Source organism: Taudactylus pleione, unplaced genomic scaffold, assembly GCF_031769625.1.
Source record: "Taudactylus pleione unplaced genomic scaffold, aTauple2 ptg000041l, whole genome shotgun sequence".
NCBI lineage: Eukaryota > Metazoa > Chordata > Amphibia > Anura > Myobatrachidae > Taudactylus > Taudactylus pleione.
Genome location: NW_028284443.1, coordinates 49,914,377 through 49,933,191, shown reverse-complemented (window position 1 = coordinate 49,933,191; position 18,815 = coordinate 49,914,377). Strand labels below are relative to the sequence as shown.

General features: G+C 42.9%; 1 protein-coding gene across 2 annotated transcripts in view; it reads right to left on the bottom strand.

Annotated features, from left to right (window-relative positions):
- CUL4A (cullin 4A) overlaps positions 1 to 18,815 on the bottom strand; it is a 115,232-nt gene that overhangs the window by 86,006 nt on the left and 10,411 nt on the right. For both annotated transcript variants that reach the window (XM_088458566.1, XM_088458558.1), the window contains exons 3-6: positions 15,573 to 15,688; positions 14,022 to 14,125; positions 11,050 to 11,119; positions 1,858 to 1,931 (exon numbers count right to left, since the gene is read on the bottom strand). In XM_088458566.1, the coding sequence (XP_088314692.1) occupies positions 1,858 to 1,931; positions 11,050 to 11,119; positions 14,022 to 14,125; positions 15,573 to 15,688 (364 nt within the window). The remainder of the gene's footprint in view (positions 1 to 1,857; positions 1,932 to 11,049; positions 11,120 to 14,021; positions 14,126 to 15,572; positions 15,689 to 18,815) is intronic.

Below are 18,815 nucleotides of genomic sequence, written 5' to 3'. Positions count from 1 at the left end.
AAAGAAAACTGAAAACTAGAATTATGGAACATATCAACAACATAAAAAAAGGATTCGATTCACATAGTGTGTCTCAGCATTTTTTGGAAAAGCAAGGAAAAAATCCAAGGGGTCTTAAATTTATAGGCATCCAAAACATTCTACAAAATTGGAGAGGAGGAAACATCAGTACAAATTTAATAAAATGTGAAACAAAATGGATCCACACATTAAGAACCCTCACACCAAGAGGGCTAAATATCGATATAGAATTGAATGCCTTTCTGGAAGAACCTTGAAATAATTATTACAATTTCTACATTTTTTACCTTGACAAGGATTTTTTCTATGAAATGAACAAAAGAAGCAAATTATTCCTATGTTGGGGCACTCAAGGATTAATCATGATGAACTCCAGTGACCATACAATTAATAAAACATAACTTTTATTACGTCCTTAAATTAAAAAAACATGAAATGAACAAAAGAAGCAAAGTATTCCTATGTTGGATTTTTTCTAGTAATGTTTTTAATTTTTAATTTTTTTTTTAAAGCTTTACATTTCACTTTAAGTCGTATCAAAAACTGACATATTAATTAGAGCACATAATGCACCATACAAACAGTAATTATATCATCTTACTAGTTCTATATATTTCTGCATTTCCATTAACATGGGAGCACTTCTTTAACAGGAACACAAGGTTACCGCTTTCTTAACCTGAACTTCCTGCTCAAATTTTAATAGGAACAATAAAGTTTATTTTAAAAATATCGTATAACTTGAGCAACAGTCCAGGGACACCCTATCCTTGAAAAAGTACCCGCTGCAGTACGAAACGCGTTGGAAAAGGTAAAGAGAGAACCACAGCCCGACTATAGAGGAGACGCACTGTGCACGGAAGCGGGTGACGTCATACCACCCGTCCCGGCAGAGCGACACCACCAGCGGCTCCCATCCCGCATCCGTCCACGGCAGCAGCAAGGAGAAGACCTGCCGCACCAACAGAAGAAGCCTAGGAGGTAAGATAGGGATAGTTAGAGTGACACACTACCTCCATTCGTTTGGCCTCGCTGTCAGGTGCGGCATCCATCGGCGGCTATCAGCCGGGTACGGACTGACGGACTCTCTTAAAACATACCTCATAAGAGCTATAAACATTTTATTCAAGCAATTTGGCTTTGTTTTAATGGTCCTTGTGTTCCGGAACTATTTTTAGTGCTATCGAATGCTCCCACTTCACATGTAAACATAATAGACCACTGACTATTCAATACAAGATACAGTGTTACATAACTTACATAGTAGCCAACAACTCACATACTCAGTATTACTACCATACCATTGTTACCAATATCTTAAGTGCTTCTGATTTTATTTATAAACTAATCAGTGCATACAGATAGTTTTTTATTTATAAACTAATCAGTGCACAGATATCAGCATCATAAAAATATGATGTGAAGCACGCAATTTTTACAGCATACTAGTCACTACAGAACCATTTACATATTTTCCATTAGCGCTCGTATTTGACATATCAACACTAGACAACATATCGTCCACATCGGCCTGTGTGTATCGGCTATGTCGCTGATGATGTGCGCTCCTACGCATCGTCAGCGACATCGTCCGTCGGACCTGCATGCAGATCCGACTGGCGATATCGTAAGCGGGAGCCATGCTGCCAAATGCAGCATTGCCCCCCACTGCTGGGTCCCGTCGCGAACGAGATCGCGCTGGGTACACATCATTTAGTGTGTACCCAGCATTAGAGTTGCTAGACAGCCCCTGGGCATGGCTGCTGGCATTCATACAGCAATGAAACCACTAAAGTGAGCAGTGTGTTTTAGAACAAGAGTTATGCAGCTACTTACCATATAGAAGGAAGCATGGAGTTCTGCAGGACATAGGTTCGATCCAAAAATAAGAAAATGCTCCGGATCATGATCTAAAGATTAAGAGAGAGATGAACTACGCTTCCTCTTTCAATAGCACCAGCATTAATAATTTTGCAGGGTTCATCCAAGTTTTAGCATATCTCCTGGTTGGCTGGTGGAAGGGAACAAGTTCTATCCACACCATAATCTGGTCTGGGATCTAACTAAGTAATTGTTTCACTTAAATAGAAAGGATCTGTATACAATATATTTCTAGTGTTCCTGCTAGGTGGTTTTAGCGGGGCTCCGTGCCTCCCCCATTTTAAAAGAGCAAAATGTGCCGTGCCCTTTTAGGGGTGCCCCCTAAAACAGCATGCATTCAGCCTTCCCCACCTGCGGGCCACAGTTTCCTGTAGGTGGGAAAAGTTGCGATGACTGATCACCATTGGGTGAATAGACGACGGCATCTATTCACCGTGAGGGGAGAGCTTGGGGGAAGCACAGCACCTCCTTAAGTACTGGGCATGCCCCCAAGCATGACAAATTGGAGGAGAGTCTCAAGGACTCCCTCCCTAACCGGCCACCTCCCTTTTTAGTGGGGGGGGGACTTCCGAGACTCCCCGGCTGCCCCCATCTAGCGGGAACACTATTTCTATACACAATCTGTATTATATATATATATATATATATATATATATATATATATATATATATATATACACACATACATACATACAATATATACGTATAGATATGCCACTCCTGGATGCGTGGTCGCACTCTGATATATGCAACTCTCCGGCCTTTGTGCGTTCATCCACCCAAAGTGTGCATATAGCAGAGCGTGACCACACACCCAAGGTATACAATGGCCCCTGTTGTGACAAAATAGTTCTACGTGAATACTGATGTAGGTAAACCAGATACAGAATAGGAGGAGACAATAGTTCATAATAAACAGTTTCATCTGATTCATTTTTTTATTGAATAAACATTTAACTGGATAACAGTGTAAGTGACTAAACTACTTGAACATTAACTGTGTCACTGTTAGAGTGGTTCATTTTGGAAAGAAAGTGTGTTGTACAGTGAATTATACAGGCAGGATCAAGGCTGGCATGCCTGCTCACCGTTTGCGGTGCTGAATTCTGAAGTCGCAGTTCAGGTACAGTAAGTCCTGTTCAAGCTCTTTGGTAAGGACTACTGTCAGGTCCTTTAAGTTATGAAGCAATTTGGACATAACTTGAAATTTTTATGTCAGAAATGTGTATGTCAATGAGACAGTGATGTGCTGATTTTCTGTGAGCAGTGTCTCTGCGAGAGATGTTATTAATTACACTGGTGGAGTGATACAGCTGTGGCTTTGTGATGAGGTTCAGATTACAGTAGAAAGTAGATCAGGCCTAAGGTATGTTGCGTGATAACTTTTATATTTAATTCCATGTGATATATTAAACAAATTATTTTATTATGCAATAGCAGTGTTGTACTAGTTTTTCTTTTTTTCTTTGGTGTTTGGATGTAGTGACATTTTATCTAAGTGGGAGATTTTCAAAACATGACTTTTCATTTTCATTGACACAAAGGGTGGAGTTATTTATGATTTAATACACTATGTATGTGTTTTAATATTTAAACTATATATTGAATAGTTATCATGTATCATTGTGGGGATACAACCCATAGTGTTTAAAGGGGAGTCACCATAAAGGACTTAAAACCTTCTTGCCTTAGAAACAGATTCTTCTGGCTCGATCACTTAAGTTTCATAGTAGCAGAAAATGATAACAAAGATCCCTATCAAATTTGGCAGATAAGCGGAAGAAGTCAGTAAGTTGGTGACATTATCTGCAAACCCAACAAACTAGGAAAATTAAAGTTATGGTAGACTTAACTAGATAACTCCTTTTCTTCGAGGTCCATAGGGTCCACAGGGATACCATGGGGATATTATGGTTGGAAGACCAGGCACCAAACGGTTAAAGCTTCTGCTCCCAGAATGCTCCGGGTCCTTCATATATAGCCCGCCCCTAGCCATAGGACTTCAGTTTAGTTAACAAGCCTCAAGGAAGGAGTGTTAAGGGCTCAGAGCCACTAGTGGGGAAAAGTCCTGCACAGCCTTGAGGGCTGGAGTATCTTGGCAAGATGCGGCCGTATAATTGTTTTGCGGTCTTTGGGGCCTGTCGTAGCCTCTGGGCTGACCCGAGACCTGATGGCCGGTAAGCTGTGGTGCTGCCTTTGGGCCGGCAGCAGCCTCTGGGTTGGTTGAGGCCTGTGGGCCTATAAGTTGTGATGCCGCTTTTGGGCCGGTAGCAGCCCATGGCTGGTTGAGGCCTGAGGGCCTAAAAGTAGTGATGCAGCCTCTGGGCTGGTTGAAGCCTGTGGGCCTATGACTTGGGATGCTGCCTTTGGGCGGGTAGCAGCCTCTTGGCTGGTTGAGGCCTGTGGGCCTATGAGTGGTGATGCGGCCTTTGGGCCGGTAGCAGCCTCTGGGCTGGTTGTAGTTTTGAGGGCAGAACGATTTGACAGGAGGATGCTGAGTTGCTACCAGTGCCGCCGGGATGACACTGGCGACGGTGTGCTGGATTGCGCACTGAGGATCTTGAGTTGCTACCAGTGCCGCCGGGATGACACTGGTGGCGGTGCACTGGATTGCGCACTTGGACCGCTGAGTTGCAGCCAATGTCACTAGGTTGACATTGGCGCCGGACACAGACTGGTGCTTCAGGTGGAGGAAGCGCACCGTGCAGCCTAGATGACACAAGCAGCAAGAGCAGGTGGAATGCAGACTGCGCCGCCTGGATGGGACAAACGGAAGTAGATAAACACAGTAGACTGGCTCTGGAACTCGACTGGAAAACAACCGGAAGTATGAGAAACTATAACCAACAAGGAGTGTAGGGCTTGCTGGAATTTAACAGAAACAGAGCCCAAACAGATAAAGTCTCCCTAATGACAGATTATTGAGCACCTGGGCCGTGTTCAGACAGGAGAATCAGTGTGCACCTGATAGTGCACACAGACAGGCAGCAATTAGTGCAGAGGCTCAGCAGCAACCAAGACTGGAACTGCAAACAATATGCTGCTAACCACAGATCCTAACAGGAGGAAGGAGGAGACTTCAGCGATCGCTTGTCCGGCGATCACCCCGCACAGCATTAGCAGCGCGGCAGCTTGTGACAAGGAGAAGGAATAGAGGAGAAGGAAGAACAATCATACACCAGAAACATTGTTGGGAATCTGTGACCGAAAAAGAATACAACCCAATGAAGCCAGGTGCGTCAGGGTGGGCGTCCTGTGGACCTCAAAGAAAAGGAGTTATCTAGGAAAGTTTGCCTTAACTCTAATTTTCTTCTTCGGGGTCCATAAGGATCCACAGGGAAACCTTATGTTCTAAAGCAGTTCCCCTAGGGTGAGGGACGCTCTTGAGCAGAAAGGAGAACTCGTCACCCAAAGGAAGCACCCTGAGAGGCAAAAGTAAAAGGTGTGGACAGAAGACCACAAGACCACATAAAACCTAAGAAAGGTGTGGACAGAAGACCACATGACTGTCTTGCACAATTGTTCAGCAGAGGCACCACGGCTAAATGCCCATGATGGTCCTAGAGACAAAGTAGAATGTGCTGTCAACATGCTTGAGACAAGGAGATCAGCCAGTGCATAGCGTAGCCATCTCACCAGAGTCTTCTTATTAGCTGGCCATCCTCATTTGTGAAAACCATATAATACAAAAAGAGCATCTGATTTTCTAACAGAGGGCCTGATTCGGATCAGATGATGCTGTCTGTTTCACCTGGAGAGAATCAATCTTTGTAGAGGCCTGGAATGGAACTGAGCATACCACACCGTGTCAAAGGTGGATACCATTGATCCCAGGACCTGCAATGCTAATAGAATGGATACCCTTTGCTTGCATAGCAGCTTGCGTATCCGCAATGATAGATTCACAATCTTGTCCTCTGGCAGAAACACCCTTTGTGCCAGAGAATCCAGAAAAGCTCCCAGATGTGCCATCTGCTGTGTTGGAGAGAGTGACGATTTCTTCCAATTGATTATTCAGCCGTGCCTTTGTAGGTAGGCTATGGTCATATGAAGATGGTTTTGTAACATAACCAGAGTCTGCGCCAATATCAAAAGGTCGTCCAAATAGGGCAGAATTCTGACCCCTTGACGCCCGAGATAGGCCATCTTGACTGCCATTATTTTGGTAAATACCTGGAGAGCCGTAAACAGGCCAAAGGGTAGAGCCTGAAATTGGTAATGCTGCTGAAGGACAGCAAACCATAAGAATTGTTGGTGGGATGGTATAATTGGAACATGCAGATATGCATCCTGAATGTCCAGGGAAACCATTGCCCCAGCTCCATTGCCAAAATAATTTACCATACGAAACTTGGGTACAAGGATAAACCTGTTGAAGGTTTTTAGATATAGTATCGGACAATGAGCCCCATTCGGTTTCCGAACCAGGAATAGATTGGAATAATAACCCCTTCCTTGTTGAGACACAAGAACCGGGACTATTACCCCCACCTGCAGCAGGGAGTGAATGGCTTCCTGAAGGGCCAAGGCCTTGACTGCATCTGAAGGAGGATATGTGCAAAAATACTTCTGGGGAGGATGCCTCCAGAAAGTGAGGGCATTACACTGAGACACCACTTCTCGGATTCAGGCATCTGTTGTTTGATACCAATAATCCGCAAACTGAAGAAGTTGGATCCCCCAGGAGGAAGCCCGCACCATCAGGCCGAGGGCTTGTTGTCCGGCTTAGAATCTGGATGTCTGGGCGGGCCAGACCTCTTCGTTTGTCGCTTAGACTTGCGAAAAACTAGTTGGCCTAGAGGAAGACTGTTCCTTTGTTTGTCCCGGAGGACAGTAAGACTGAAAGGAAACCTGCCTAGATTTAGTATTTGAATTAGATGGCAGACCTACAGATTTTGAAGCCGCCAGAGTAGTGATTATATTATCCAACTCTGCTCCAAAAAGTACCTTTCCATAGAAAGGTAACGCTTCCAGCACCCTCTTTGATCCTGTATCAGTTTTCCAAGATCATAACCAAAGGGCCCTGCATGCCACTATTAATGCAGCTGATGCCCTGGAAGCTAAAGTTCCAGCATCCACTGCAGCCCCTCCCAGATAGGAAGCTGCTTCCCGTATGTGAGAGATATTCATCGGTTCTCCGGTAGCATTTGGTAGCGAATCTTCCAATGCCCATATCCAGTCTTCAAAAGCTTTGGCTACCCAGGCTCCAGCCACGGCTGGACGAGCAACAGGCTTCAATCTTTATATCTGTGGAATCCTTCAGCAAGGACGCTGATGGAATAGGCAACGTAGCATTTCTGATTAAGGCCCGTATTCAATTTGAAACGTTAAGTCCAGATCCGCATTAAGTTACCGCCAATGACGTCATTATCGCCTGTTTTGGTTTTACCTCGTATTCAATTTGAAAGACTTTCCGCGCAATGTAATAGGCGATAAAGTATCGCCTATGAATGGCAGGCAGAAAAAAGTGCAGAATTGGGGTTTTGGGGTGCAACGTTGCGGGAACCCCCGTGCAGCCTTCAGACAGTCCCCCAAAAGGTAAATTGTGTCAAAAAAAATAAAAAAATTAAATCTTAAGGACACCACAAAAATTGACTTTGAAAAAGGGAGTGAAAAAAAAATGTTGGGGTACAAACTTAAAAACTATCGAACTTGCCTCTGGGGATGATCCCCAAATATGCCCCAAGTGTTTTTTTGATTGCAGGTGTTTGCGGCAGGTGGATTTTTCACGATATTTTCAACTTCATTTTTTCAACTTTAAATATGCTGACCCCAATTTTCAAGTACCCCAAATTTGCTGGGATAACTTATTTTCTGAAAAAAATACTATTCTGCATCAGGTATAGAAAAACGCTATTTAGCAGCTATTGAGCCCATTTAAAAACACCAAATACCTTCAGCAAGCCAAATCGAGGGGTACCATAGTGAACCCCCATGTCAGAGCATCATTTGGGGGGTGTGAAGCTGATTTCCCCAGAACCGACAGTACTTTCCGCTTGTTAAAGTATCGCCAGGTCCAGTTTACGCGTACTTTCAAATTGAATACGGGGTAAAGCGTGCATGTGCGCGATACAGGTGAAGTCGGCGTTAAGTCCGGGCCACGTTAACTTAACGCGGCTCGGCTCAAATTGAATACACATACAGAAGGTGGGAACATATACAATGATGTTATTCTTTTATTCACATAAAATCGTTTATCAGGGTTACCCCATGCCTCCTCAATAAGCTCTGTAAGCTGTTCAGATACAGGGAACTCCGATGGTGATTAAACATTGGAGCCTTTCTATTATGAGCTGGTTCATCATCCAGAATATCTAGGACTGATCCCTCACCAAAGAAGGAACATCCATTGCGGACAGATGGTCCTCCTCCCCAGAACTAGATCCTGGAGAGGAACCCTGTGCATCATCTGATTCCCCTGATGATGCGTCTGAATCCATATGTTGGGCAGACTGATAGAAAGATAACTTGCGCTTAGGCTCTTTGGTCACTACCGGTCTGTTATCAACATTAGTGCCATACTCTGACAAGAATGGCTATAAACATCTTTCCATGAAGGATGAAAACATAGCATACTGTGGACACACCGTCCAAGGAGGCATCGTGGCATCGTGGGAGCAGCCATACAATCCACAACCTTCATCATAACCTGGGTAAAAGAGGAAACCCAAGATGGCTCTTGCCCAGAGACAGGTAAACTGGACTGGTGATGTGGCTCTTTATAACAGACAACACACAAACCATCCTTTACCTCCTGAGAGGATACATAAGTCATACATGATTTACAGACATGTTTCCCTTTATCTTTTCACATGTTCAAAGTAAAGGCAATAATTGCAATGTTATGTGACAGCCTTCACAAAATCTTAATGAATGTGAAGTACTCAGAAAGAAACCCCCACCCCAAGAGGATGAAGAGATAACAGTGATCGTTACAATTGACAGACTTAGAAATAAAAGACAGTGTCGATTAGCAGCTAGCAAACAGTCACATACAATGCATATGTAATAGAATAACAATCTGCTCTAAATCAACTACAGCAATTCAAAAGGTATGGTAGGACATACAGCACTATATACCTTAACCACAGGAGAGGTATACAGGGAGACTGGCCCAGACCCTCCTGAGACCAACAGCTACAGGGCGTACTGAGCGTGGACCGTGAGCGTCTCATACACGTGGAGGGTAGGCAGAGCAACCCAGACACGGGAAACCCTTTGTTGGGTCTGGGTCGGAGCTGCCAGGGGAGCGCCTGCATCCCCTAAGCTGCATTAACCAGCCGGGTACGCTGGCCTCATGGCAACAGATAGCGTCTGCTGCTGATCCCCAATGTCAGACGATAAGGCCCCGGGCTGGTGTAGGGAGGACGCGGACAATCTCGGGCCCTGACAGCAGCGGCTTCTGGTGCGTCTCTGACACCAGAAGCAAGGACTGCCACGAGCGATTCCTCATAAGCAAGGAATAGCCTTAACTGACATCTCAAAACATCCGATGCAGTCCAGGTCGCAGCATTGCTGCTAGCTAAGCTCAGCCGCAACCCGCCGAAATCACCAGCACAATTACTGATGTTGCTGCCCGGCGGAAGTAGATGGAGCCGCAGTACGTGCGTCTTAATTCAGGCGCTTGGTACTGCCAACTCAGAAAAACATAAAATAAAAGCTTAGGACTGCTCCTCCTGTTACAAAGGTGAGTCTTGATCCTGCCGCACCAAACGAACAACTGAAGTCCTATGACTAGGGGTGGGGTATATATGGGGAAGGGTCCAGAGCATTCTGCGAGCAGAAGCTTTAACTGTTTGGTGCCTAGTCTTCAAACAATAATATCCCCATGGTATCCCTGTGGATCCCTATGGACCCCGAAGAAGAAACATGAGAGGCTACAGTAGACAAATCGCTTCTCTGAAAGAAGTCTGAAAAAGAAAAGGTGATGACAGAAATCCATCTGACAGCTGGGCAAGTGTTGTGCGACTCCAATAGGCTGTCCTGGCTGAATACCTAAACAACCAAAGTTTACAGGTTATTCTCCTAGATCAGGGGTGGGCAATAAGCGTCCCTCCAGCTGTTTAAGATAGAGGAGGGTTCAGGCACTGCACTTCCTCTTAGGGATCTGCTGAAAGTTAACACACGTCAAAAAGGGATCCCTGATACATTATAGAATTCAATAATGACATATTTTTGACATTTCGTGTCCTTTCGATTAACAAAATATATTTTATTTTAGATAACAAATATTGTGTGGTTGCCCAATTCAAATGTTTGCAGTATACTTCAGCACAAAGTGAGATTTTGCAAATAGAATTTGTGTTAATGTAAACCAGTTTCCCATCATGTTTGAACACTCATTTCCTTATTTGTAATGCTTTGTAATTCCTAACAAGTGGGAGCGAGGAGACCATTATCATACAATGACCAATATATGGCGATTCAGAAGATTAGCTGTAATGCAGGAAACAGAAAAGTAATATTGTGGTTTATTGTTTTATTTATGGAATTCCATCCCAAACAGGAAGAGATTTTAACAAATCCCCACATTTCAAGATGTTTATATTTATCTTTCTGTTGTTGTTATACATAGTAAATAGTTTACTGCATTCTGCAATTTAAGCAGCACTCACTCTCTCACAGACAAGATAACAGTTATGTGGTTTCTCTCCTGTTGTCTGGATGGAATTATTACATAAGTCACAAGTGAAATACATACATCTATTTACTTCCTAGTATGTAGTTATATATAGCAAAGTGTATTAGTCCGCTGTGAAGGGAAGGACTAATGCTATGCACAGCATAAACCATGTTGGACAGAGTACAGAGTGTGTATGCAGTAATTCCTGGCTTCCTGGCCCACAGGTCCTCCTCTAGAAGCACTTGTGTTACAAGGAATAACAACCACTGCAGAGCAGGTTTTCCGAGTGTTCTAGTTACCAGGACTCTGTCTAATGCCTGCATTTTATATTTACAAGATAAAAGTTAAAGTATTTTGCATCCTACATGAGATAAGATATACCATAACATTATCTAAAATAAAAAGTCCTTTTAATGACTGGTGATTGCATGAGACTTGCAATACGATCACATGCTAAATCATTGCATTTTTTTCTGTAATTAGAAGTTTGTATATAGATAGAATGAAAGATTTAATGAACTTACCATTTGTCTACAGTGATCCTTCCAACACAAATTCACCTTTTTTAAAAACAAAAAGCTATCAAGAGATTCTGTGCAAAATTATAGAAGTTAAGGAAATGCAACATGCTGGGTACAAACATGCTTACATACAGGAGGAATTGGTGGATTTTGGGTTATATTTACTGGGTTATACTAAATATGCGAATGTGACTTTGGTCATTATAAAAGCTATTTATTTTGAATATTGTGCTTGATTTAGGAGTTGGACACAAGTCCATTTGGGTCACATTAAAATGCAGCAATGCACTGATTGAGCAGCCGTACTTAAGCTGGCCATACACCAGACCAACTTTCCTCCAACTAGTTGGTTGGTTGGAATGAAAATCCGGTAATACATGGGAGCAGATGAAAATCAGCCTTCTAACACAGCAAAACGGACGAAAGCTGTTGTTCAGACATGATTTTAAAATCAAACAGATTTCACCAACATGCCTGGTCGACCTTTTTCGTGTTTTCTGGTGTTTGGGAGCAAATTGATGATTGTCATTTGCTCCTATACGTTACCGGATTATCATTCCAACCAACCAACTAGTTGGATGGTTGGAGGAAAGTTGGTCTGGTGTATGGCCAGCTGAAGAGTTACATGTACAGTATATTGCATTTATGGACCCTTGCATCTGGAGAGGTGACTTAGGGCCATACATTGAGGATGTAAAAGTGAAGCGGGCCTTTACAAATGCATCCTATTAAAGATCAAATAAAGATTTGTGTTGGTAATTCGCAGGATCATACTCAACCATATAAACTCACAGAGGTATATGTAATAGCCTGCGACTTGCAGGAAACTACTAATTTCCGACGAGTCTGCCCAATGGTGGGGAGGACATCATTTAAAAAAATAAATAAATAAATAAAAAAAAATAGAAACTTGCCAAGGCCTGCAAGTCACTGGATATTATATTTACTCCACAGGGTGGAATCCCCTGGTCATAATATTAACCACTTCCAGCCTATTCATCTTGGTGTTGTAGCCTCTGGAAGTGGAACTGGCCTGAAAAACTGAGCCAACTAAATGGCAATGGATCTCTTACCAGCATCTCGTGGCAGTGGATGACAGGGTAATGAGAAGTGTAAGAATATAGCTAGTACCCCAGTGGACACAGCTATGGGGGTGATTCAATTCAACACGAATTGAATAGTGAAGGGAGGGAGCTACCAGAGCTATTCAATTCAGTGCGCTGTTTGGGCGGACTAAGGATTTTTTCTCGCAGCCCCCTGGGGATGCGAGGAGGAATCCGGCCAAAGTGCCGGGTGCGCAGCTGTTTTTCTGCTTAGCGTGGCGCTAACAGCCGCGCACCCGGCACTTTGGTCAGAGAATGCCGGTTAACGCGCCTTAACACCCTTGTTAAGGCGAGATAACCGGCATTCTCCAACCACACAGCGCACTGAATTGAATAGCTCCGGGAGCTCGCTCCCGTCGCTATTCAATTCACGTTGAATTGAATAGTCCCCTATATGTCCAAAAAAGCCCTGGCAGCTACTGGCTGTTTGTAGATGCAGCAGCTTGTGGATCTACAAGCAAAAAACATGCCCACGGCTGCCAGTAGCCAATTAGGAACATGTAGCTCCCCAATAGCTGAATACAGCGAAGCAAGACTTTGCAGCACAGCCGATCATACGTGGACAGCAAGGGAAAACCACTTGTGACTATCTGAGCAGCAACAGCTTGCCTGGCTCCCCTTCAGATCTACGTCACTTTGTGGCAGATTCTCATAGTGAGCAGTTATATGTCTCATGTATATTATTTTTTTTTTTAATAAGGGTGTTTTAAAAACTAATATTTTGGAGCCATCATTTGCCGTGTCTCTAGCCTGTATCATCTCCCCTGGTGGGAATGATATGAAGTACAAATTTCAGCATCGACTTGAGTTCAGTGGTCCCAGGTTCTTACAACTAACATTACACCAGAACATGATTCCAGGTGTGCAGGGAAGAGCCCCTGTGCTGGAATATGGACCAAATAATGAAGCCCAAGGTGCAGGAAGCCCTGTTATGTGATTCCGCCCAGTAGGACATTTGTATCCGTTTTATGATACAACTATATAAAGATACAGCAATCATCATTAGAAAATAAATAAAAAAGTTCTACCAATTAAATGGACATTATTAAGTGAGCGCATACCATGGACTGTTAATGTAATCAACAAACCGAACAATAAAATGGCATGTATTGTTTTTGTATAGTAAGTTGGAGTTGCTCTGCATGCTGGCCCAATTATTACAGTACATACACTAACCTTATACAGCAATTAAGACTCGCTTAGCAAATATCTTACTTTAATAAGCCAGCTAGTCTGGCTCATGCTATCCAAATAAAAATGACAGCTATTTAATGGATTATTAATATTATTTCACACAATGTTGAAAAGTGACAATACAATGAGACAGAGAATAGGTTACGACTACAGCAGAAGAAGGTTCCACCAGTAACATATGTAAAAACTGAGACCTTTGTGCATATCTTATGAAAACTGGTCTAAACAATTGGTACTAGCCATGTTCCCCACTTTAAGGTGTAAAATTTCCCATTACCTCAAATTATTATTTCCTCATATTGATTGAATAATGAACAAAGTAGTTGTTTGCACTCAATGTGAGGATTTTATATTTAAATGCAGGAAAAATTGTTTAACAAGTGGGCACAAAGTGACTGCCAAGCCTCACCAAAAGCTGACCAGGAAGGGTCCAATGTCGATCAAGAAAATGCAGTTGGAAGAATACTGCTATATCACTGTCTATGCTAGGATTGTCAATCCACACCAATTAAGCCCCATGCAATGGAGACATATGCATGCTGACAAACAGAAATTAGATCTAGTTCCACAGGTCAAACATCTGAATCTGCTTAAGTATTGGAAAATGAACATAAAATTAATGTCCCCAACACAGCACTCTGCATACACACAATTATGCATCCATAGAGTAAAGGATATTCTCTGAACTGATGGATCTGAGCCTTCATATGCTCCTCACATACTTGGCGGAGCTGTTTATACAATGTATGCGATACTTTATAAGAACATAGGTTTTCCACAGCCTAGGGAAAAAAAAATATATTAGAACTGAATTTGCTTTATTTAAATAGTGTATATATATATATATATAAAAAAAATGCTGCAATAAATAGGCGGTAAATTAAAATACATGACTTTATTCTTGATATGACAGTAAATCTCCTTATTACACTGGTTTGTTTTGTTTTTTTAATATTGCCATCTGGGCACTTAATTAAGACTCCAAAAGTAGAAATTGTACCCGACTAGAGTTTCCCAAACTCTGCCATTACAGTCCAGGTTTTAAGGATATTCATGCTTGAGTACAGATGGTTGAATCAAATTGACTTGGGTACTAATTAAGTCACCTGTGCTCAAGCATGGCTATCTTTAAAGCCTGGACTGTAACGGCACAGTTTGGGAAACTATGACCTAGACTATGGGGGCGATTGAATTCAGCGGAAGTTGGCCCCATAGCAATCCAATTCAGCGCAATGTTTAGCCTGAGTGTTACAATTTATGTCGGAGAATGCCAGTTCTCGCAACTTAACCTGGGTGTTTAGTCACTAGAATCATCATTCTCCTACTGAAGTGCCAGCCACGAGGCTATTAGCACTGAGCTGGAAAACAGCCTCGCGGCCAGGACTTTAGTTGGATTTCTCCTCGCACCCTCAGGACGGTGCGAGAAGAAATCATTTAGGTCGCCCCAACAGCGCGCTGAATTGAATAGCTCCGGGACTAACTTCCCAGCACTATACAACTCCCGCTGAATTGAAACGCCCCCTATATTAATGGCAAACTTTGTGTGGTTCCTATATTACCCACACAGAACACAAATGCTTTTATGTACTGACAATAAAAGTAAGAAAATTGCAAATCCTGACACAACTTGCCAGATTCTAGAAAATTAGAGATAACCAGTATGATTTTGGTTATGAGCTTTTCCGCAAAGTTTGGATCTCAGAACGAGGCAAAACGTCTTATTTCACGGACATCTCGAGATAGATGTCCGTGAAGATGACTTTTGCCTCGTTCTCGGTTCCAAACCTGGCGGGAATATCCTAACCAAAACCGAACCGCTCATCTCTATACTTCACGATCACCTTTTTTCCTTTTTCGTGTGATGCCCTGGGGATGGCCCTTGGCTGGATTTTTTTTGGGGTGCCTTGCTTCTCGAACGTGAGCCCCTTAATGTTAGGGACGCCAGTATAGAGGAGCCTTGACGATTGGCCTGGCGCTTATTCATATATTTGCAAATGTGTGTAACTAATACCTCTAAATCTCTTATCATGTAGGATTTAAGTATTGTTTTTGCTGCAGTGTGCTGGGGGGCAAATCTCTTTTTTTCTGTGTTCAGTGTAAACCGCGCCCTTTACAAGCACCTGTGTTATGCAATTACGCTGATCTGAGCAACTACCATTTATTTTTTTTTCTATTGAAAAAACAACATTTTATTGTCACTTAATCATACTACATAGTGAAATCTCATACCTGGTAAAGTTCCTCCAAGTTGTACTTTATGGAAGTGCTGCTTTCTATTGCATTTACAGCTTCATGAAGCTTCTGCCATGTATCCTGAGTGTAATTGTCAGGCAGCTTCGGTTTATCTGCAACCACCAGCATTATATAGTTAGTACAATGTCTCAGATATGCAAAATTACATGTCTGTAAAGCTGGACTTTACCATCTATTCATGTTATTTACTACAAAAAAAAAAATGTCATGTCTATGTTGACAACCAAAATGCAGTTATTTACCATGTAACAATGTATAATTATTGATGAATAGTGAATAGACAATATATTAACAAAAGTACTCAAGTTGTGAGAGAGAAATATATATATATATATATATATTTATATATATTTATATTTATACACACACATATATTTTTTTTTTTTTAGGGATGAGCGGGTTCTGATTTACTCGGTTCTCAAAGCGACATTTTATTGGCTATCGGCTAGCACGTGTTTTGGAGAGCCAATAAAATAAATCCGAGCTAATCTGAACTTGCGGTAAAGTGGCAATAAGGACCGAGTAAATCCGAACCCGCTCATCCCTAATCTATTTACTGTGACACAGTCGGGATAGGGGTCCCTCTCCTGGGGTAGATGGACTCCCTCTTTACACACACAGCAGCCGTAGAAAAAGGACACATGTCTGGGGTTCTCGTACAAACTGGTCGGCGCCAGTCTTTATTGTGCCAAATGAATACAAACAAACAAAACATAAACATAAGTCCTAGCCCGGCTGGGCACTAGCTACACAGCAGATTCCCTCTCTATAATAATGGTAGGGCCTTTGCCCTCACCATCAACAAAACACGTGCACAGTACTTACAAGGAAAGTAACCAATTGTCTCTGAACAGGCTAGTCTGCCTGCTCTCCCAGGTGACACTCAGCCACAAACAAACCCAGCTTATATTAGCCACTTCCACCTGCAAGCCCTAATGAGCCTGTTACCAGGCTAAAAAGCTCAAAACCTGGAGTGGCCTGTGGATGGAGCCCTCCCTCTCCTCACATCCACTAAAGCCGACATTTCTAGTCTGTTTTTCCCAAACAGAATTCTCCTGGGGGTTTCAGAACACATATGACAGGAATCTGGGACATTTATAGCAGCTATTCCACACTTCTCCAGTGCTTCTATCACATATCCCCCCCTTTGTTTCGACCTGTGGTGTGGAACAACTGCAGCCAAAAAACAATGGACACGTGACAAAGCATCCGCATTGGCCAGCTGGCTTCCTGGCCTGTGTTCTACCGTAAATTTAAAGGTTCGTAACGCCAAGAACCATCTCGTTATTCTCGCATTACTGTCCTTGTTTTCTGACATCCACTTCAGAGGGGCATGGTCAGTGATCAATCTGAACTTCCTTCCCACCAAGTAGTACCTGAGAGCTTCTAACGCCCATTTTATGGCCAATGCTTCTTTCTCGACCGTAGCATAGTTTCTCATACATTTAATTTCCGGCTCAAGAAAAAAAATAAATCGGGTGTTCTTCGCCCTCTTTGTTTGGGACAGGACCGCTCCAATGCCTACATTCGACGCATCAGTTTGTACAAAAAACTCTCTGACAAAATCAGGGGTCATCAGAACTGGTTGGGTACATAACGCTATTTTTAACTCCTGGGAAGCCTCCTCTGCTTCAGGACCCAATTCCACCATGACTTTCTGTTTGCCCTTGGTAAGGTCAGTCAGTGGGACTGAAATGGTGGCAAAATTGGGTATAAACCTCCTATAATACCCAGTGATCGCTAAGAAGGCTTTCACCTGCTTCTTATTCTGGAGTCGTGGCCAGTTTTGTATTGCCTCAATCTTATTGAGCTGTGGCTTTATCAAACCTCTTCCAATGGTGTACCCAAGATACTTTACTTCTTCCATCCCCAGACAACACTTTTTAGGGTTGGCTGTCAAACCTGCCTTATAGATGGAGTCCAACACTGCTTGTACTCTGGGCAAGTGAGACTGCCAATCAGGACTATGAATGACCACATCATCCAGATCAGCAGCAGCATACTGTCTATGGGGCCTTAGAATCCTATTCATTATTCTTTGAAAGGTAGCCAGTGCCCCATGTAGCCCAAAGGGCAACATCTTGTATTGAAACAACCCCTCTGGTGCAGAAAGAGCTGTTTTTTTCTTTGGCGTTCTCAGTTAACGGCACTTGCCAATACCCTTTTGTTAAGTCAAGAGTAGTTAAATATCTGGCTGTCAACAGCCTTTCAATTAGTTCGTCCACCCTAGGCATAGGGTAGGCATCGAACTTTGACACACTGTTCAATTTCCGGAAGTCACTGCAGAATCGCACACTCCCGTTGAGTTTTGGAATGAGCACAATGGGACTTGACCACTCACTATGCGATTCTTCAATTACACCCAATTCCAACATTTTTTTTAATTTCCTTCTACACTGATACTCTTTGGGCTTCTGGTAACCTATAGGGCTTTAGGTTAATCTTAACCCCTGGGTCAGTGATTATGTCATGTTTGATGACCGTGGTTTTCCCTGGTAGGTCAGAAAACAGCACCCTATTTCTGATCAGAAATTCCTTAACTTCCTGCTGTTGACTGGCTGACAGGGTTTTTGCCACTGTCACTTTGGGTACCATGGGCCCTGGGTTTACTGGAGGGGCTCGGACGGCTAACAGTGCTGCTCTATCCTCCCAGGGTTTTATAAGATTTACATGGTATATCTGTTCTGGCTTTCTTTTCCCCGGCGGGTAAACTTTATAATTGACCTGCCCCACTTTTTCTAAGATTTCAAAGGGTCCTTGGCATTTAGCCAAAAGTTTACTTTCTACTGCGGGAATCAACACCAACACTCTGTCCCCAGGAGCAAAGTTGTGTAAGCGAGCATTGCGGTTGTATACCCTCTGCTGTGCCTGTTGGGCCTGTTCCAAGTGCTCTCTTACTATCGGCACCACAGCAGCAATTCTTTCTTGCATTTGAGAGAAACATGCTCAATAACGGTTTTATACGGACTGGACCGCCCCTCCCATGTCTCTTTGGCAATGTCAAGTAACCCCCTTGGATGTCTCCCGTACAATAATTCAAAAGGGGAAAACCCTGTGGAGGATTGGGGAACCTCTCTTATGACCAAAAGCAAATAAGGTAACAAGTAATCCCAATCTCTACCATCTTTGTCCACTACTTTCCTTAGCATGTGTTTTAAAGTTTTATTAAACCTCTCCACTAACCCATCGGTCTGGGGATGGTACACAGAGGTTCTTAAT